The sequence below is a fragment of the Haliotis cracherodii genome, unplaced genomic scaffold (assembly GCF_022045235.1).
Source record: "Haliotis cracherodii isolate W230 unplaced genomic scaffold, xgHalCrac1.p SCAF_10, whole genome shotgun sequence".
In the NCBI taxonomy this organism is placed as follows: Eukaryota; Metazoa; Mollusca; class Gastropoda; order Lepetellida; family Haliotidae; genus Haliotis; species Haliotis cracherodii.
In genome coordinates, this window is record NW_027266265.1 from 7,288,728 (window position 1) to 7,311,997 (window position 23,270).

The following is a 23,270-nucleotide window of genomic DNA, read 5'->3' on the forward strand; positions in this document are numbered from 1 at the left end:
TGTGTTAATAATCGAGTCTGGACCAGACAATCCAGTGATTGACATCATAAGCATCGATATACGCAATTGGGATACGATGGCATGCATCAACCACGTTAGCGTGTCTGACCAGTGACCACCCAATCCCGTTAGTCGCCTTTTACGGCAAGCATAGTTGCCTTTTACGGCAAGCATGGTTTGCTGAAGACCTATTCTACCCCGCATCTTAGGCTACAGGTAAGAATACAAACGATGTGTCAGATCATATATATGTTCTTTGGGTGCGGATTCGCATTTTTTTTAGGTTAGAGTCACCCAGTTGATTAGGTACGAGTGTGTATGAGTTATCCAACATTAGGGTACCAGTCGCCAAAAACGTTTGGGTACCGATCTCCGTGGGTACGAATTATCCAGTTCCCTTATGGACAATGGACGATAACAAGATATGTATGTCCTTATTTCTCATTTGTCTCGGCCTTAGCACGAAGGTAACGATTGAATTTAATGTTGTTTATTCCGTAATGAGGCCACCGGCCCATTATACAAGTATATACACACTCACATATATATCTGACAGAGCGCCAAAAGGTTTGCCTCATTATGTACAATAGTGGACAGTTATACTACTTAGGATAATTAATGACATGTTCAAAATATCTTTAGCGTTTTTTAAGTGCTAAGAAAATATATTTCCCTAGACTGTTAAGTAAAGGCGGATCGAGCTTGAGAATAGCATTTTAAGTTTTTGCTGGTTTGGATGGACAGAATAATACTTTGGTAAAATGCTGTCTCTTAAATCTGAATAGAATGGACATGGGAGGCAGAAATGGTATTCTGTTTCTACTATTAACACTATGCAAAATAGTCAAAATCTTAAATTTCTGTTAATATTGTACTGTCGACCTATTTCTATCATTAAAGTATGACTAGAACATCTGTCATCAATGACTTTGTAATATGTTACGGGAAAAGACCCTTGACTACATGACAGATATAAGAACATGTTTTCAAACTAAACGATTGCGACTCCAAAACGTACCCGTGTGAACGCGCCATGAAATGAATTCAAGTAATAATTCGACCCGTCACACACTGAATAATTTTTGCTATATTATTATTGATATGTGACAATATCGGCTCTTGGATATAAGTACTAATAATTACTACCATTTATGTAATTGCTTTTTTTCAAGCCCGGACCTACTGAGACAGGAAGTACCTTTCTCAAGATGTCGTACATGCAGACGAATGTCTTGTCGCACGCGCAACGCGTGCGGCGTTTGTACAAGGAAGGATGTCGACAGCTGCAATCTTTCTATCAACAAAGGTAAACAGAATGTCTATTTAGTAGAATTATCATGAAATTTTCAGATGATGAGATATATTTTGACGGCGATCGAGCCAAACATTTCCAAGGGCAAGAGGACATTTTAGGAACATTTTTATTCAAAACTTATCATTGAATTGTTATACGGAAGCATGATTCGAAAATAAGCTACGTTTTTGTGTGGTTAATCATGTTAGATGTAACGTGCGGCCCCTAACGTGCTATTCTCGGTCTGTGCAAACTGTTTGCATTTCGCTAATGATGAAGCTGTCAGGCTGAAGAAAAGTGCAATAAACGAACCAAGTTGCGAATGATGGGGTCGTTTTCTACCTGTGTATCACTGTTTTGTACCCAGGGTACATTTCGATGTATGGGTAATTATTTGCTAATATGACACAAAACGTTTTTTTCAAAATACCATGTCATCATAAATACCATATCATCATAAATTTTTAAATATATGCAAATATAACCATCTAATAAATTGTCAGTTTTGTTACAATAAGAGGAAATGCGACAAATAGGAAAGCATTTGTGAGCATTTTTCTGGACATGATGCAAGAGGAACAGAATTGCTCGTAAATTCCTACAAAAAACATGTTTGAGTAATTATTCTGACGGACATTCAGGTTTCTGCAATAAATATCACATTTCATATGCTTAACCATCAGGAGTTGAAATTAGTATGCAAAGATGCAAATTGACACAATGTGAATACTGTGTGTTTCAGTCAGTGGCCTATCAGCAACTCTATGGATATACTTCTTTCCAGTGTAGTACTTCACCAATGGACTTTATTCAATTGTATATATGCTTATGTTAAAAATATTTAATAATGAACCAACACTGTCGAATTTATTGTGACAGATGTTTGTAAAGAAAAACGGACATGATGCATTTCATAAATGGGCATGATGCGTCATGTCTATGCAACATCTTAAATTGCCATTCTTGAAATGTATTGTCAGATATATAGAGTTTGAGAATACTGCATTTACTAAAGTGTACCAATCTGCATATGACAACAATGCCTAATTGCACATGATTCAAGATAACGTCTTGTAAGGACATGATGCAAGGCTTTCATTTGTCTACAATTATGTGTGCAGTCTTCATCGCAGACAATATAGATTTAAGTTTTATGTTACGTTACTCTCTATTGTCCTTTGAACAATTATTTTGAGTGAATTTCAAAATTTCAATCACTAGGTAGCACACAGATGAAACTAGATAAAGGATATGACTGCAGATAACATGTCTGTAACCAAAGAAAGAACGCTAAAACATCAGTGCAGCTTTAGCACTATTTATACATGTTGTATAGCCACTTTACCACTTATCATTTGGATGCCATTTTACACGCTACACTACACTAACATAAATCATTATTTTGATAGAACAGTTTCACATTTGGACATGATCAAATTAATGGACATGATGGTGCTCAATATGTTTGACAGAACGCATTCTTTCCTTTCGCTCAACTCAGTTTTGTTTCCAACACAATGTTGACATAGAGTGATGTTTTGTCATTGATGTGTTGTCGACAATTCCAGTGTTACAAGCATGATTCTTGACGTGAAAAAGGACATGTAAAAAACACCCTTCTTTGATGTATTTTATTATGTTGATAGGAAACATCTAATGGTTTAGCAGTGCTTTTTGTCAGAAGACGGAATGAGTCATGTCCGTTATGTAATTTTATTTTTCTCAAAAGTGTACAAAATATTTTTAAAATTTAAACAGTAATGAAATTCTGAATCAAAACAGGATGCAATGATTTTAGCCCATTTCGTTTATGAAAAATGGGTCAGTCATGTCACAAATTTAAAAACAAGAGCACTTTTCTACATTATATTTTCTTGTAACTAAAAACAGTAAGGTATTATCATGATTATTCCTTGTTTAATTTTCTTGAAGATTGGTTTATTATATAGCAGATCAGCTTTATCAAATAATACAACTTTGCTGGTTGAAGGTTGGAACAAAAAGTTTCTATTGACTCAGTGAGCACATGGTGAGCCAAAACTCCACCCTCTAGCTGCCAAATTTGCAGTAAAAATCAATTAACAGGAAATGCGCACATACAAATTTTGGTACATCTAGTCCTTAAAATATATTATAAGGAGTAGTGGATTAAAAATATTAGATTCTATCGCTGATCACCATGTACATGATGTATCCAGATTTGTATGTGCACAGTTGTTGTGCCCAGCACGTAATATTATACCAAGTTTACAAGCAGCTACGTTGAAATAGTCCTGAGTAGCATTGATGAGGTTGAAGTTTGATGTGATAAAATTGCAAATGTACCTGTCCATGCTGTTGTATTATCCTTTTGTTATGGGTTTTCGGGCGTTTAAGGAACATTTACAGTTTTCTAATTAATGACATGAACAACTGTAACTCTTACTCACTTATAAATGACAAATTTATTATAAAACCAAGCCATTATCCGAGTATTTACAATTTTGTTATAGCAAGAGTAATGGCGATAACATGGCCACCTGAAAACGTATGATGTCTGAAAACTTATTTCATACATTCTCTTTTCAGCATGTTCATGTTGTAATGGTAACTAGACCGGTATAACTCAAAACATGCAAAATGCTCAGCTTTGTCTATATTTTTACCACCATATTTGGAACACATGAATACATAAGTTTACCCTGATTTGTAGCTAGGTATGATTTGAGATAGGGTCCACATTTAAACTCAACAATTCAAGAACTGATTTGCAACATATGGACCATCTTCCCGAGGCAAGAGAGTTAACTGACTTAAAAAGTCCAGTTTCCACCCTTGCCGAACTAGACTGGAATTCATGGGCTCGATTGTAGCGCCACCAGTGGCTATTACGAGTTATGTCCTTTCTATGCCTCTCCTATTGACCAATCAGATTCAACCTCTTGTATCACTTGCATTTGCTTCAAACAAAACGGTGGCGCCCAGTCAAGACAATCTGATTGATAATCAAGATCTATATTGTGATAAAACAAGTCTTACATCGCGAAGTGCATCAAATCACGCGAGCACCTTGATTAAAAGCATGAAAAGATTTAGAAAATATCTGTTGACAACGAGTTAACGGTGCACATGCTTTGCAAATCCTGCAGTCGACCGAAATCTGCATGACACTTTACGAACCTGATTTCGATTTCAGTGCGCGATTTTGATTGGACTATGCATAGACTCGTTAGTCCAGCCAAAATGTAACTCCATTATCCCAGCCTAGTTCGGCAAGGGTGGTAACTGGACTTTTATAGTCTGTTAACTCACTTGCCTCGGGAAGATGCATATGGACAGGTTGATTATGCTAAACAGGAAAGCCTGAAAGTTTCAGACGACTTTGTTTATCATGTTTATTGTACATGTATATTGTACATATGTTCTATTGTACATGTTTATTTGTTTTTTAAGTTGGGACCAAATCAGACACTTGCGTCCAAGCCTGTTAGTGGTACGAAACGATCCAAGGAGCGTGTTAGTGTGGCTCTGTGTGCGAATGCAGACGGTTCTGTGAAAGTTAAGCAATTTGTGATAAGAAAAGCTCGACGACCTTGATGTTTCAGTGTATAGATACCTTGATTACATATTACGAGAACACAGGCGATCTGGACAATTTGGAATTATTGTTTAAAATTCAAACCTCAAAATGTGGTAAAGTTCAAACTTCCGTGACAGATTTTTTTAAACGTGTATGTCATGAATAAAGATTGAGTGGATGTATCTGTTTGCTCTGTCATCTGTCATGTCTCTTCCAGTAAGAAGCTGGTTTCAGTTATACGGAAATTCGTTTATACAGACGAATTGTGAAATGACGCAAGTGTCCGTATAAATGAGGCACGACTGTATAAGTTTGATGTGATTTTGTGTCAGAATAATTAGAAGGCAATGTCTGTACTATGTATGTACCCGTTGCAGTTCATTGTTTAGATCCGGGGTAGGATAGGTCTTCAGCAACCCATGTTTGCTGTAAAAGGCGACTATGCTTGTCATAAAAGGCAACTAATGGGATCGGGTGGTCAGACTCGCCGACTTGGTTGATGCATGTCAATCGATCCCAATTGCGTAGATCGATGCTCATGATGAAAATCACTGGATTGTCTGGTCCAGACTCGATTATTTACAGACTGCCGTCATATAGCTGGAATATTGCTGAGTGCGGCGTTAAACAACAAACCAAAAACCAAAAACATTGTTCTGTTTATTTACTGTCATGAAATGATATGAGATGTGTGTTTACATCGCAGCGGCTTGCTAATGTCATAGTATGTAAAGCACCAGTGTGCTTGTTGATGGTAGATTAGTGGTTATACAGTATAAACATGGCCTTTATATAAGCAGGAATATTTTGCATGAAAACTGCATCAAATACACAGGATGTTAAACAATCACGTGAGCGCGAGAATTTCATGTTGACATAGAATCGTCAAACAAAAACATATATGACTTTTAACGAGTCAAAGTATGTCATTTATGATATATGTATCCATTCTCTGTCAACTAAAGTTCGTTTCAAGGCGTCAATAGCGGTATTCTGACCGTGGTTGCTGTTAATAACGGTGAGTTGTGCGATCTTCCGATCGCTTCACACATGATTTCTCAGAAATTAATAAAAACAATATTATAAGGAATTTTGAATAAAATTAATGTAGTAAGTTACAAACATAAGTCCAGAAATACAAAGAACACTTTTTATAGACAGACAGTGTAATTACATAAATATTTTGCGTACTTCAGTATGGATTTGTTGACATGGTATTTCCGGTGTTTCGTGCTCACGGTAATGTCTTTCCATGGGGAAAAAAACACCCAAACTCATAATTCGTGTATAATGCGCACCCCCTTCTACACAGCTGTGTTTTTTCGAAAAAAAGTGCGCACTATACTCAAGAAAATACGGTAAGTTGGGAATAAAGCAAGGATACCCACAATACCAAGCATTGACACCCCTCAATTGTGATACTTCAGATTATGGCTGGCTATCGATATAGATCATACAGATTGATAATCGCTGACTAAATATTGATCAATTATCAATAAATATCGGAGAAGAATCTTTTAGCAAATTATGCAAGTAAGTCCCAAAAGAAATAAACATATTTCACGCCACTTGTGAGCAGAGACACATTTAACATGTTTAAAGATGGTTTACCTTGTGGACATTTGAAATGTCTAACAAAAACTGTTGCTTTCTGTCTTCGACAATTGACATTATTGACAATGACCAGTCTGTTAAATCAGTAAATGTAAACTTTATTTCATAACAATAGTTTATGTGAGTTATCAATGACAACAGTTTCATATCGATATTTGTTAATATTTCTTCCCATTGACGATAATTTTTATTATTGATCTTTTAGCCAGTCCTACATCAGATCTGGTACACTGTAGCTCAGGTATACACTCATTAAAGTATTGTTACCTAGTATGATGAGAATGTTAGTATGCAATATTTCATTTGAAAAACATATCAAAATTACCTAATTAGCATGAATAGTCTAAATTCTCTGCTTTGAGCTTACAATACGTTATAGAAAGTGTATGCCCTCAAATAAATAACACATGACAGTACAACACTTACAACATAAGTGTTGTTTTTTCGTTTGCCAAGTATGCTGGTTATTGTTTTGTAATTTTGTGCCTGTCAGCAATATTGCTGCGATGTCACACTGACCTGAAACAGTTGGGTCTGCTCCTGAACATTATTAGTTATATCGGAACAGTTGTCAGATTGTAACATTCAATTACTCCAAACACTGAATTAAGGCCTATTTGAATTCTTGTTACAGACACATCTTTCGTTACCAAGCTGTTTTGCTCCGAGCACGTTTCGATGAAAACAAGAGTGAAGTGGATGTGAGGAAAGCCAAGAAATTGCTTCTTGATGGGGAAAGAGAACTCTTCTTGAAGCAACACCCTCAACCCTTTAAATGTGAGTGTCACCTTGGTAACAAGGAAGAAAGACAATATTTCATGTGTCAATTTATTGTGAACTTCAGGTCAACTGTATGAACAAAAACATCCTGAATTTTGATCATGAAATTTGTTGTGGCCTTCTTTCTTTATTGTAAGGTGTGTCAACAGATATTAATTCTAGTTTGAGAATGTTCTAACAGACCCTCTAAGAGGTTAGAATAGGTCTTCAGCAACACATGCTTGCCGTAAGAGGCGACTAATGGGATAGGGTGGTCAGGCTCGCTGACTCGGTTGATGCGGGTCATTGTATCCCAGTTGTGTAGATCATTGCTCATGATGTCAATCACTGGATTGCCTGGTCAGACTCGATTATTTACAGACTGCCGTCATATAGCTGGAATATATTTCTGAATGCAGTTTTTAAAAACTAACAGTCATGTATTGTGTTTTCAGTTCCACACCAGCCGGGAGGTGTTGCCTTTGGAAGAGTTCAGCATGTACCTGACTGGGTAAGTCACATTGATCCTGTACATGCTATGAGACCAATGTCAGATATTCAGTAAATAGACTTATCATTTAACAGGCCCCAATGAAGGTCCAGATTAGAATTGGTCATCAAAGCTTGTCGTAAGTGATCGGAGGGTCAGGTTCACTGACAGTTGATTGCATGTCATCGTATCTTAAGTTGCCTGGATCAATGGTCATGTCAACAACTGGATTGTCTGGTCAGGCTTCAACTATTTAACTGACCGTTGTCATTTAGTTGGAATATTCCTGAGAGTGACATTAAACAACAAATTAAAAGCATAGTTTATTGTCACTGTGGTATGTATGCACAAATGTATAAAATGGACAAAGGAAAACTCTGTAGTGTATTGAACAGAGCCCTGCTTTGTTGTGTTGACAGCTTCTGGACACGTGGCATCCATTAGAGAAGGCACAGTACCCAGAATACTTTGCCAAGAGGGAAATACGCAAGAAGGAATTTATTGAACGATGGGAGAAGAAATATGGAAAAATGGAAGAAAGTGCACATTGATGTGACGAGATTTGCACGCTAATGTGACCTACACTGTACATAAGGACATATTTCAATTTTGCTGTCAGTTTTCTAGTGTTGATGGCCATGCAGTGGTATTAGATAGCCCACATCATGGATCTGCTCTGAACATTGGATGAGGACAACTCTCGAAGGTGTGATACTGTAAAGCGTGGCTGTCTTGTCCAGACCGATTGAATATTCAAAGTCAGATGCAATGAGACCATGTACAGTATTGTAATAAATTATGTCACTCTTTCAACACTCATTTTGTTGACTTTGTCTTTATCTTTTAATATGGTTCCTGACATTATCTGATTCCACATTTTATGAATGTTTGTTTTGTTTGTTATTTTATGCCACACTCAGCAATAATCCAGCCATATGATGGCAGTCTGTAATCGAATCTGAACCAGCTAAACCAGTGGTTGACATCATGATCAACTATCCACGCTGTCAGGGTACAACACAATCTAGCAAGTCACTGGGACTGTCCACCGATCCATTGAGGCGCCTCTGACGACAAACATTGAGGATCCATTCTGACCCCAGAATCCCATTGTTTATTTTGTGAATGTCATCTGAACATGTATATGATAGCTATGAGTGCTAAACATTTTCTATTGGATAGACTCCCTACTCTCACTTCAATCAAAAGTGCTTAAATTTACTATTCTCGTATGAAGTGCTGGAAGTGTATTGTCAGAACACTCTTTGCTCAAGAGTTAGTGAGATGGGTTTAACGCCGCTTTTAACAGCATTCCAGTTTTATCATGGCGTGTCAGCTTAATGTGGGAGGAAAGCTCAAAGTCATGCAGATCTCAGATGTTTACCACTTCGGTGAAATCCACGAGCACAGGTATGGTGCTGACAATCCTAGAAACATAATCGGGTCAAACCGGGATTCGAACCAACAATCATAGTTTTCTGGTGTGCCTAAGGAACGCAACTCTGCACAGCGAATCACGGCGCCTCAGACGACTGGGCAACCTGAGCCCCCGTCTGCTCAAGAGATACACAGAAACTATAATTGATATTCTTTTGCGACTTTGTTCGCCTTAAGATCTGTCTGTGTATGAGACTGAACTCCATTACACTGGGGTCCTGTCTAACCAGATGTCATTTGTTTGTCATTGAGAGTAGCATCATAAGTAATAAATATATCACACTACAGCCTCACATGAGAACTGGGATCCTGAAGTTATCATTTCGTTGTTATTGCAAGTACCATATACGTATATTGACATCATCTCTTGAGCCTTATGCTTATTTTCACCAATGCCTAAATGTCTGGAATGCATGGTCTCCGTGACCAGGCCAGTTTGTCTTCAAGACATTTTGCATACTATAGTTGGGAAATGTGTTATAGCAGCTCATGGTATGACCTAAATGATTATATCAGCAAACTGTTTCAAAACGTGTAGTAAGCATATTCTGATGACTTCATTGACCTGTTAACAATTCTTTATCTAAATAAGAGAGACAAAACCCTTTCCATATTCAAAACAAATCTCTGCTAAAAGCAGAGTCAATTGTACGATTCAAACTATATAATGAGCATATGTTTATGAATCACTGTGAGACAGTGATGATACGAGGTGTTCTCGAAAAGGTAAGTGTATCCTATACCACTAGTGGCATTTATCACAAACACATGCAAAGACAAGTCAGTTGATCACCTGCAAAATCACAGGACCATATGGTACAACTTCTTTGATAGGCATTTAGAAGTTGGATAACTAAGTAAGGATAAGAATTTATGGATGAACAACTTCTAAATTAAGATTAAGAGCGACGTTTCTTTGTAAGTTCTAACACCGTTATCAAGCAAGATAACACTTGCTTAAAACCCTTGTGTTAGGACCTACACCGAAACGACGCTCTTAATTGTAGCAAAGAAGTTGTTCATCCATAAATTCTTATTCTTACCCATATGGTACAAGTCAAAATAAGGAATTGCTTTGGACATAATTTTTGTCACTGAAGCCTCTAATTTAGAAATGTCCTCCACATATCTTCCAAAAACTGTTGGTAAGTATTCCTGAGGCCTTGTATGTTGAAATCTGAATCAAACAATTTCTGAATAAGTCATATTACGCACTTTGAAATCTTGGTAGGAAGAGCTGCTTGATTGTACTTCAAAAGTTGTGGAATGTGTTTACCGATGCCTGGAGCAGGTGGAATATTGCTCGACATATTTTAAAAGAGAAAGTTCACTATTCGAAAGTTGAAGCCCTCCCACTCATCATACAGCCTGGTGGAGAATGTTTGAATGTTAAACAGATGAGGTGGTCTCACGAATGATATTGGACCATTCTCAGCCAGATAACTCTGTTTTATAAGTTTTATAGTGAGTTTGGTTTTACGCTGCTTTTAGCAATATTGGGGACATCAGTAATGGGCTTCACACATTGCACCCATATCGGGAATGGAACCCGGGTCTTTGGCATGATGAGCTAACACTTTATCCACTAGCCTACACGACTGACCCTTATAAGTTTTATAAGTGAGAGGAGCAGGGCAGTACAACATATTGACCCGGGACGTGTTACTGACCTGTTAACATGATGATACAAGTGAGAGGAGCAGGGCAGTACAACATATTGACCCGGGACGTGTTATTGACCTGTTTACATGATGATACAAGTGAGAGGAGCAGGGCAGTACAACATATTGACCCGGGACGTGTTACTGACCTGTTAACATGATGATACAAGTGAGAGTACAGGTCAGTACAGCATATTGCCCGGGACGTGTTATTGACCTGTTAACATGATGATACAAGTGAGAGGAGCAGGGCAGTACAACATATTGACCCGGGACGTGTTACTGACCTGTTAACATGATGATACAAGTGAGAGTACAGGTCAGTACAGCATATTGCCCGGGACGTGTTATTGACCTGTTAACATGATGATACAAGTGAGAGGAGCAGGGCAGTACAACATATTGCCCGGGACGTGTTATTGACCTGTTAACATGATGATACAAGTGAGAGGGCCAGGGCAGTACAACAGACTGTGCAGGGGATGGGTCATTGAATTGTCAACATCATAATACAAGTGAAAGGGGCAGAGACAAACAAAGATTGCCTCATAACTAAACGGCATCTCAGGAAAATGTCACCGGGCGAAAACGTCACTGTTTGGCGAAAACATCACCTCGCCTAAAGCGAAAACGGCACCTTATTATTTTTTTATCTTATAAAAGGATTAATAATCTGTGAATACCTGGAAGACAAGACAATGGCAATGCGAATACATGAATAATAACATAGCATAATGAAACTTGTAAATAAAGCATATATACTACAAGATCTACATAAGTCGTTCGTGCCGTTTTCGCCCAAGAAATCGGTACCGTTTTCGCCTGCACCCTATATGTCCCTCCTCTTCAACCCTCACTTTGAATTAGAATAAAATTCCACAGGGACTTGTAACGTAAAAAAACTAGCAGCCACAAGATATATGGTCACCACAGACACCCCGCGTGCATGCATTCAGAGTGACTAGAAGACACAGTCGTCAACTCCCCTGGATCTATCACATCCGGTGCTCAATTTCCCCCGACACCGGCCGCCAAGCTCAGGTAAGGGTGTTGTCACAAGGCCTGTGTCTGCTTCAGTTAGAACGCTACACACCTGTCCTACTGTGTACTGGTAACACCACAAGGGTTCATCTAACTAAACAGTCACCTCCAGGCAGATTCCATGCACTATTTTATGGTCTCTGCGGGCACCTACCATGTAATTAAATTTTATTAAAGCAAAACAGAATATTTCAAAGATCAACTTTCATTAGGGGAGACCGGGGTGCATTGGGACAAAATTTGTATTATCCAGTCCATATTCCACTTGAAATGGATTCATAAAGAAATAGACACATCTTCTAATCAACACTTTAATCATGAATCACTGAATAAAAAATTATTTCACAAACATGAAACTAACTGAAACACAGTGATTTAAAAAAGAAAAGAAATTCGTCTCAATGCGCCCCAGGCTGGAGACCAGTCATTGAACCTACTAGAAAAGTTTCTTTCATTGATATTTCATCAAAGTTCAAGAAACAAATCCAAAGCAAATGTCAAAGTAATTTGTACATTTTGAATTCATAATCATGATTATATGCTGGTCATTTAGAATCACATGTTTTTAATGGCTGCATCTGCATGACATAATCATGTGACAAAATGAAAATTCATCTCTTGGCAGAATACTTTTAATATATCACTGTTTTGAATAAAACTCATACTCATCAACTGAAAGGTGGAACACTTTGGCATATAAAGCTTCAACAATAGGGGTCTGAATTTTACAATGAAGTGCAAAAAATACATTTAACTTCTGTCAGCGGGTGCTGCTTCCACCCCTGCTTCAAAAAGTGCCACAGTGTATGATGTCAATTCATTTAGTGTAAATGATCATGTGATTGTACACCTTTGAATAGCAGTTTTGGGGTGTGTCCCAATGCACCCTGTGTCCAAAAGCACCCCGGTCTCCCCTATTTACTCCGCTCGGTCACTTGACTTCGATACTGAGACCGATCCTGATGTATGTGTTTGTATATGTCACGTGTGCAGTTACAAATACAGAGTATCCAAGGGCTGGTTTTGTCTTTTTGTAGGTAAGATGGCGACCTCCCAGAAGTTAACAGAACACTTCCTGACATGCACGATATGTACAGAGGTGTTTGAAAAGCCCTGTACACTTGTATGTAATCACACCTTCTGTCGGAAATGTGTCATCAACTACGCCAAAACCAGACCAGAAGCCATCAGTGCCAAGTCTCTCGTGTGTCCATTCTGCAGGAAGATGACGAAAGTATCTGCCCCTGAGAGACCAGTGGAGGAATGGGCAGATGACGTCAAGCCTATCTTTGTCATCCAGGGACTCTTGGACTCGTTTGGTCCCGGATCTAAAGGTGAGCGTTTGTGGTTTGTATTAGGGCTGGAACAAGTCCAAATTTACTACCCGGGTACCCATTAGCCTATTACCCGACCCTACCCGGATACCCGCTGTAGATATCTGTCCGATTTGGAAAAGTTTGACCGTAGCCCTTTCAAAATGTATTTAGATACACCTGTAAAGATCTGGTCATGCATAAACTAAAGATTACTGCATGAAGTTTTACCTTAATTCAAATATATAATAGTCAGGAATGGGTGCATAGTCAGAAAGAAATGGGAATATCAGTAACTTGTAGTGTAACCATAGAGTTTTAGATAATTTTTGTCATTAAACAATATATTACGTGACTAACCATGGGTCCGGGTAGTCTTGTGGGTACCCGGAACCTACTCAGGACCCACTCGACTTGAGTACCCGAGTTACCCAGCCCTAGTTTGTATGAATATAAATGTTATTTCTAAGCAGAAAACTCAACACTTGATTTGATAGGAACGTGTGTTGAGTGACATGGTGAGAAGACTTTTTGTATGGTTTCTGTGCTATATCGAAAGTCATTTATAAAGTTGTTTGTAGGTTTTATGTAGAATATGAAATCCTATTGTGTACACATCAATCCTCCAGACATGATTCTAAAGGTGACATGATCTACGGTTTATCTCAGAATTAAACGTGTGATCTATATGGCGAATTCTATCAGTGAGACAAATCCAGTGTTATTTACATAATATTTCACATTAAGATGTGTTGGGATGTTATTGATGCATTGGTAATATCTCTACATGATTACATTCGTATTTCAGATATAACCTACAGTAGTTATTGCAAGGAGGAAGGGGAGACAACTCCTGCTTCATCTTGGTGCTCTGTTTGTGACGAAGTACTTTGTGAACGATGTATACGGATGCACAAACGAATCCCGTCTTCGCGTAAACCATGACGTAGTTGACCTGTCGGGAGAGAGAAAGGTTAGGGTCAAGAGAAAGGTCATCTGTAAAGTTCTCAAAGATGAATATATCAAATATATTTGTAAAGATTGTAAAACAGCTGTTTGTCAAACATGCTGCACTATCCATCACAGGAAATGTGACTTGGTTGTTGAAATTGAGTCAGAGATTCCTGCAATGAAAACCGAGCTGAGAAGGAATAAAGAGGATTTGTTGAAGAAACAGGATGAGATGAAAACACATGTTGGAAAACAAACCCCCAAAGTCGATGAAGCATTAACTCATTACTTACAAATAGAATCGAATATCAAGTCTGCAAGTCTCAAAGCGATAGAGGTGATCAAAATCAAGGAACGGAAACTTTTGGCTGAACTGAAAGAAATGTCTGACAGACACATTGGAGAACTGAAGGCAGACATAAAGTCAGGTGAGATGTCAGTACAGATGTACCAACAACAGGCTGAGCTGATAGACCAGACTCTACAATCTGAGTGTGACATGGGTGTGTATGAGATGTACCAGGGATGTGAGGCCGGTGATGTGGAGGCTTTCGGAGTCACAGACGTGACGGAGAAGGGAAGAATAGTCAGGATCATGTTCATACAGGACACGGACAAGCTTAGTAGAGCACTGGACGATCTACAGCTGGGTGAGATAGACGTCCTGTATGAGGGTGTGCTGGACCTGAAGGCTACTCCTGTGTTACAAGACACCATTAACGTGCTGGACCTGAAGGCTACTCCTGTGTTACAAGACACCATTAACGTGCTGGACCTGAAGGCTACTCCTGTGTTACAGGACACCATTAACGTCAGAGTAGCAGGAGATACATACCCCTATGACGTGACGGTGTTACTGGTGAATGGTACAGACACAGTGGTAGTCACAGACTATAGCAACCACAGTTTGAAGTCCTTCTACACCAGGAACAAGCAGCCATGTCACAGCAGGCTCAGTCTGGGTGGTCCTCCGTGGGGTACATGTATAACAATGTTAAAGGACAACCAGGTGGCTGTCACTGTGCAAGGTACCAGACAGATTGTAACAGTACAAGTCAACCCTGACCTGGTGCTGCTGTCAGCCATCACAACCAGCAAACAGTACTTGGGTATCACGTCTCTGACACCATCAACACTAGCAGCAGGTTCCAGCTCCCCTCCCTGTGTTGATATCCTTGATATGGCGGGACACGTGCTGAAGTCAGTTTGTCCAGGCCAACCTATTAGATGCATCTTGAAGAATCCCCTCTACCTCTGTACCACGAGGACAGGAAACATCCTGGTGTGTGACAGTGGATCCAGGTGTGTCGTGTGTCTGACTCCCGAGGGAGATGTGGTGTTCACCTACAGCCCTACAGGAGACACATCACTGATGTTTCCACTTGGTATCACCAGCACCAGCACAGGCGACATTCTGGTGACAGACTACCATCGACACAGAGTCCACCATCTGACTGAGTCAGGACAGTTTGTTAGAAACATGCTGACATCACAGGATGGTGTCCAGAATTCACGTGGAGTGTGTGTTGGTGGGCGTGGCCGCATGTACGTGTGTAGACCAGATGTAGTGAAGGTATTTACATGTAAGTGAGTGAACATGTCACAAGTCTCCTTTCAATAAACTATAGTCACGTCTTTGTTGGGGGATTTATGTGCAGTGATATGTGTCATTGTGTATTTAACTGTAAGCACATTTCACTGTATTTGGTAAAATCACATTCTACATTTGCGTTGAATGAATTGTGAATGAAGATTTAACTTGTGTAAACATTTTATGTGTTATCTGAGTAGCAAGACATGGCTCTTCGTGAACTGCTCGTATCACTAAAATCTATTCTGAGCATTGTCTAATTTAATGTATTATGAACTTCGAATAAAAGTGGATTCATTATTTCTGAATACCAGATCGTCCGTATGATGTGTTTTTCATGTTTGTAATCATAACGCGAGTGTAACACGGAGCTAAACCTTCTGTGTTATAACTATAGGTGGTGTGAGCTATGGCGGTGTAGGATGGATATTTACATGACAGTAATCCTTGCTTGCTATGCTGAGGACAATAAGCAGAAGATGGGACGGATATACGTGAAATATGAGTATCAGTGTTCAACACAATCACATGATATAGATGTTTATAGATATATACATTAAATGTACTAATTGTTTTGGTAGCTTTACTGAACTGTTTCGCGTTATGAAACACAACCGATTGCTCTCCCGTTCCTGCAGTGAGGACGTGTTACATTCACTTGGCCGTTGATCGGTCTAAGGGAGATAAATCGTGATGCAATATCTTTGAAGCGCTATAAAATGCAGTGAAAACGCACTTGATGCCATGGACATTTTATCACAAAGTGTGCCGTTTATGTGTGTTACAAATAAATGAATCCACTGTAATTCTATGTTGGTCAACGCTGCAATATTCAAGCTACATATATATGACGGTAAATAATCGAGTATGGACGCAAGAAACCAGTGATTGACATCACGAGCAACATCCAAAGTCGTTTGGTCACGATGACACTGAATCAACCAAGTGGTGGAGCCAGGACATCAATCAATAGGCTGCTTGTAGTTTTCCGCCGCACTCCGCAATATTCCAGCTATGACCAGACAAACCTGTGATTGATAGTAAGAACAGCGTCCCACGTTTATTAAGGATGTTTTTGGAAACTAGTTTGAAGTATTTTGGGTATTGAAACAAGAACATGGACATTTGCCCCATTGTTCAACGCCTTATACAGCTCTGCCAAGACTGGGTTTACCTGAACAAGCTGGAAGTCTATCAACATATTCCGTGGGGATTCCAGGTCACTAATCTTTCCGGGCCAGACACGGTCACGTGGATGAACCTTTCTACATTTTTAGGGTGCCAACCCCATTCTCTTCTGAGTCCCGAATAACGTTTACAGTCTCCTTTTCTTATTCCTGAAACCAGAATACTACTCGTCACAAATCTCAAAAGCATAGGGGAAAGGGTGCGATTTCTAGTATAATTACTGAAAAATAAAAAAAAAGAAATATATGAAGAAAATATTTGCGTACACCAATGTTTTGGAATAAATGTTGAACCTACATACCAAATACGATCTTCTATGAGTCCACATCGCTGAGTACCGAATACTCTCTAAATAGACCCCTAAATACCGCTTACCAAAATGCGGCCTGGCAGCCTCGTTTTTGGGACGTCCTTAATAAACCGGACTGAATGTTGAGAATCTTTTGTATGCACAGTATCTGTGAGCCCTGATATTAATTGAGTCCACAGTTTAAGAAAAGAATCTACATTTTTTGCTATGGTTTATGAAACGTTTGTCGTTTGATATTGTAAACTGGTGGTTCAACGCGGATAAAGTTTTAAAACGAGAGTCCTACAGATACGTATTTGATACGAGAGGTTAGAACTGAGATATGTTTAGATATTTGGAATTGTGTCCATAAGTACATCCTACGTTCTGCTGGATTGCACTGATGTAATAATTTAAGACTGAATTCATACTTTAAGATAAGTACTAAGTATTAAATAGTTTTTGACTTGCTTTTCTTAAGAACTGAACACCTTTCCATCAACTGCACCAAACTTTTGACCACTCGTTTTTGCCTCATGGTTTATTCTCCCTGCAGTTTTTTATTGTACGATAAACAACTCCCACTTATTTCTTAAGTATTTAATCTCTCATTCCAAGCCTTACTATTTGAATGATATGAATAGATATCCAGTTGGACAAGGTGTATAATCGTTTGCACAGTTTATATTTAATCTAAATAGCCAGATACAGCTGTTCACATACTGCTTTTATGAATCTAACATGAACATATGCACAGTAGAATACATCTGAATTTTACATGGAATTTTGATAGAATTTTAAATATTGATCGTACTCATTTTGAACGTATGTGGATTCTATAAATTATATATTTATATTATATGGAATTATATAAATCCATGTGACATGTTTGTAATCATAATTTCAGTTTGTTATGCAGCTATTTCTACTCTGTATCCTGGTGATGTTGTGAGATATGTTTGTGTAAGATGAATATTTTTACAAGACAGTAATCCTTGCTCGTCAGCTGGAAAACACAAATGAGCAACACTGTTTTGTTACAGCTTTAAAGACGTTATTCCGATGACACTGATGCGGATGGGAGTTCCACTGTTCTGCCACGTGTCCTGCCGGGGATTCAGGCCCAGGAGAGTCAAGTCAGAGTTAGATAGGCGGATGATATGACGTGGAACACGAAAACAGCCAAACGACTCTAGAATGTTACTTAAATTCGTCACCGGATTTCTGTACGTCATAGAAGGTGACTAAATTGGTGATCAGTTGGTCCCAATGGCTGCTAAGCATTAGTTACAGTAATTGTTTTGCTAAATTTACTAAACTGTGGCGTGTTGTGAAGCACAGAACCAATAGCTCCCTCGTTGTTGGGAGGAATTGCCAAATTCACTCTGGAACTGAGCGGTTCGATGGTAATAAATCGTGATGCGATGTTTTGTGATTTGCGTGTGATAACACGGAAATGTAATCACTGTTGTGATATCGATGCTTGATGCAAAGTACAGAAACAAACAGCATTTACAACTTTGTGCTTATTGTACATTACACCCACCAAGTGAGCTTGAAAGAATTAGTTTGCGAGCAGTTTACAGAGATATTAGCCACTGTATGTTGGTAAATAATTATGTTAAACAGGTGAAGGAAACCCGGAAGAAGTGAGTATCGTAACATATTCTCGAGCAAATAATTGTAGTTTTCCTGTCATCAATATTACAGCTGTCAGTCTGTAAGTTTGTTTGTTGTTTACGCGGCACTCAGGATTATTCCAGCTCCATGAAAGCGGCCTTTAAATAATCGAATCTAGACCCAGAGTGTTTAGAACAAATACAAAACGCCCATTCGCCTCCATTCGCCCCTATTTCTGTGACCTGCAAGCAGCTTGTCCTACAATGAAACGAGTTGGTAACGAAACTCACGGAAGCTCAATTTCCCTCCACAGCGGTTATCTGCTTGTCTCAGGTAAGTGTGTGTTGTCACAAGGCCTGTGTCTACTTCAGTTTTAACGCTACACACCTGTCCTACTGTGTACTGGTAACACCACAAGGGTTCATCTAACTATACAGTCATCTCCAGGCAGATTCTCATAATCGGGCACCTAATTAAATGTAACATGTAGGCTAACCGGAATAATTCAAAGATCCACTGTCATTAAATACTCGGCCACTTGACTTCAATACTGAGACTGATCCCGATGTATGTGTATGTATATATTACGTGTGTCTGTTACAGTTGTTACTGACATGATCCCAGACAAATGCTTCAGTAAACCATACGGGAAAATACTTCCACATAACTATATTATTTCACATCTGATACGGTAGTATGTGAACTGTAAAGCCAGCCTGTGACTGATTTCACAAGCACCACCCACGAGCTGCCATTGTGAGGCCACTGTTTCTGGGTTCTCGGTGTCACCATGACATGCATTGCATAACAAACGCGTACTGTCAGGCCATCAATATTTTACTTATTTGCCAACTTCAACAAGCGGACTAAAACCAACCAAACAACCAAACAAAACTACTTAGGTACCACCTCATGTGTTCAAAACTGGTTATGAATATCGAGAAGTACATGTACGGATGAACTGACGACATTGTTAATGTGTTATATGAGTAGTTCAATGTTTCCTGTATCCATGCTAGAGTCGGGAAAGGCGGTACAGTGCGCAAAACTGAGACTCGTCTAAAAATGTCTGCGATGATGTTTTTATTAAACGGGATATTGGGTTATGTTTTCAAGATCTGGATGATTCCAGTTTGGGGAATAGGTGAATACACATTCGGTTTTTTACATTTTTGATCGGGAGAGTAAATTATCACAACTGAAGTCGGCCTTAGTGTTTAAGAGTGATAAGCTCGGGCTGTGGATTAGACGTGCATGTTTTGTACACAGGCAATACTCCACTGGTTTGTCTTTTTCTAGGTAAGATGGCGACCTCACAGAAGTTAACAGAACACTTCCTGACATGCACGATATGTACAGAGGTGTTTGACAAGCCCTGTACACTTGTATGTAATCACACCTTCTGTCGGAAATGTGTGGCCAGCTACACCAAAACCAGACCAGAAGCCATCAGTGCCAAGTCTCTCCTGTGTCCATTCTGCAGAAAGATGACGAAAGTGTCTGCCCCTGAGAGACCAGTGGAGGAGTGGGCGGATGACGTCAAGCCCAGCTTTGTCATCCAGGGACTTTTGGACTCGTTTGGTCCCGGATCTAAAGGTGAGAGTTTGTGGTTTGTATGAATATGAATGTTATTTCTAAGCAGGTAACTCCACACCTGACTGGATTATAGGAATGTGTGTTGAGTGAGAAGATATTTTGTATTTTTCAAAATATATCGAAAGTCATTTATTAAGTTGTTTGTAGGCTGTATGTAGACCATGAAATCGTTTCGTGTACACTGTTTTAACAAGTAACAACGATTATCCAGACATGATTCGAAAGGGAGATGGTCTAAGGTCTATCTCAGACACAATCGCTGTTTTTTCTGAGATCTATATCTATATGGCGATTTCTATCAGTGAGACAAATCCAACATTATTTACATAATATTTCACTTTCCTACGTATTGGAATGTTACTGATGCATGTTGTCTTACCCGTGTGAGTGGTATGTCACATTAAGTTCTGTAATAGATAGTGATATAGAACTGTTAATCTCCCTACATGAATAGATTCCTATTTCAGATACGACTCACTGCAGTTATTGCAAGGAGGAAGGGGAGACAACTCCAGCTACATCTTGGTGCTCTGTTTGTGACGACGCACTCTGTGAACGATGTATACGAGTACACAAACGAATTCCATCTTCCCGTCACCATGACGTAGTTGACCTGTCTGGTGAGACAAAGGTTAGGGTCAATAGAAAGGTCATGTGTAAAATTCACAAAGATGAAAATATCAAATATATTTGTAAAGATTGTAAAACAGCTGTTTGTCAAACATGCTGCATTATTCATCACAGGAAATGTGACTTGGTTGTTGAAATTGAGTCTGAGATTCCTTCCATGAAAACCGAGCTGAGAAAGAATAAAGAGGATTTGTTGAAGAAACACAACGAGATGAAAACACATGTAAGAACACAAACCTCCAAAGTCGATGACGCATTAACGCTTTACTTACAAATAGAATCCAATATCAAGTCTGCAAGTCTCAAAGCAATAGAGGCGATCAAAGTCAAGGAACGGAAACTTTTGGCTGAACTGAAAGAAATGTCTGACAAACACATTGGAGAACTGAAGGCAGACATAAAGTCAGGTGAGATGTCAGTACAGATGTACCAACAACAGGCTGAGCTGATAGACCAGACTCTACAATCTGAGTGTGACATGGGTGTGTATGAGATGTACCAGGGATGTGAGGCCGGTGATGTGGAGGCTGTCGGAGTCACAGACGTGGAGGAAAAGAAAGGAATAGCCAGGATCATGCTCAGACAGGACACGGACAAGCTGAGTAGAGCACTGGACGATCTACAGCTGGGTGAGATAGACGTCCTGTATGAGGGTGTGCTGGACCTGAAGGCTGCTCCTGTGTTACAGGACACCATTAACGTCAGAGTAGCAGGAGATACATCAGGGGCATGCCCCAATGACGTGAAGGTGTTTGTGGTGAATGGTACAGACACAGTGGTAGTCACAGACTACAGCAACAACAGTGTGAAGTCCTTCTACACCAGGAACAAGCAGCCATGTCACAGCAGGCTCTGTCTGGGTGGTGCTCCGTGGGGTTTAACAATGTTGAAGGACAACCAGGTGGCTGTCACTGTGAAAGATACCAGACAGATTGTAACAGTGCAAGTTAACCCTGACCTAGTGCTGCTGTCAGCCATCACAACCAGCAAACAGTACTGGGGTATAACGTCTCTGACACCATCAACACTAGCAGCAAGTTCCATCTCCCCTCCCTGTGTTGATATCCTGGGTATGACGGGACACGTGCTGAGGTCAATTTGTCCAGGCCAACCTAGTAGATACATCTTGAAGAATCCCTACTTCCTCTGTACCACGAGGACAGGAAACATCCTGGTGTGTGACTGTGCATCCAGGTGTGTCGTGTGTCTGACCCCCGAGGGAGACGTTGTGTTCAACTACAACCCTACAGGAGACACAGCACTGAAGTATCCACTGGGTATCACCAGCACCAGCACAGGCGACATCCTGGTGACAGACTACTATCCACACAGAGTCCTCCATCTGGCTGAGTCAGGACAGTTTGTTAGAAACATGCTGACATCACAGGATGGTGTCCAGAAACCACGTGGAGTGTGTGTTGGTGGGCGTGGCCGCATGTACGTGTGTAGACCAGATAGCGTGAACGTATTTACATGTAAGTGAGTGAACATGTGACAAGTCTCCTTTCAATAAACTATAATCACGTCTTTGTTGGGGGATTTATGTGCAGTGATATGTGTCATTTGTATTTAACTGTAAGCACATTTCACTGTATTTGGTAAAATCACATTCTACATTTGCGTTGAATGAATTGTGAATGAAGATTTAACTTGTGTAAACATTTTATGTGTTATCTGAGTAGCAAGACATGGCTCTTCGTGTACTGCTCGTATCACTAAAATCTATTCTGAGCATTGTCTAATTTAATGCATTATGAACTTCGAATAAAAGTGGATTCATTATTTCTGAATACCAGATCGTCCGTATGATGTGTTTTTCATGTTTGTAATCATAACGCGAGTGTAACACGGAGCTAAACCTTCTGTGTTATAACTATAGGTGGTGTGAGCTATGGCGGTGTAGGATGGATATTTACATGACAGTAATCCTTGCTTGCTATGCTGAGGACAATAAGCAGAAGATGGGACGGATATTCGTGAAATATGAGTATCAGTGTTCAACACAATCACATGATATAGATGTATATAGATATATACATTAAATGTACTAATTGTTTTGGTAGCTTTACTGAACTGTTTCGCGTTATGAAACAGAACCGATTGCTCTCTCGTTCCTGCAGTGAGGACGTGTTACATTCACTTGGCCGTTGATCGGTCTAAGGGAGATAAATCGTGATGCAATGTTTTTTGAAGCGCCATATAATGCAGTGAACGAATGCACTTGAAGCCATGGACAT

General features: G+C 39.5%; 1 protein-coding gene and 1 pseudogene across 1 annotated transcript; both read left to right on the plus strand.

Annotated features, from left to right (window-relative positions):
• Positions 1–1,190: 1,190 nt before the first annotated feature.
• Positions 1,191–8,535, plus strand: LOC139445911 (NADH dehydrogenase [ubiquinone] 1 beta subcomplex subunit 9-like). The gene is made up of 4 exons (XM_071227170.1): positions 1,191–1,306; positions 7,102–7,244; positions 7,682–7,737; positions 8,136–8,535. Exons 1-4 carry the CDS (start codon positions 1,209–1,211, stop codon positions 8,265–8,267), a joined length of 429 nt encoding a protein of 142 aa, XP_071083271.1. The 5' UTR covers positions 1,191–1,208; the 3' UTR covers positions 8,268–8,535.
• Positions 8,536–12,872: 4,337 nt separating this feature from the next.
• On the plus strand, positions 12,873–22,560 carry LOC139445921 (uncharacterized; annotated as a pseudogene).
• Positions 22,561–23,270: the final 710 nt, after the last annotated feature.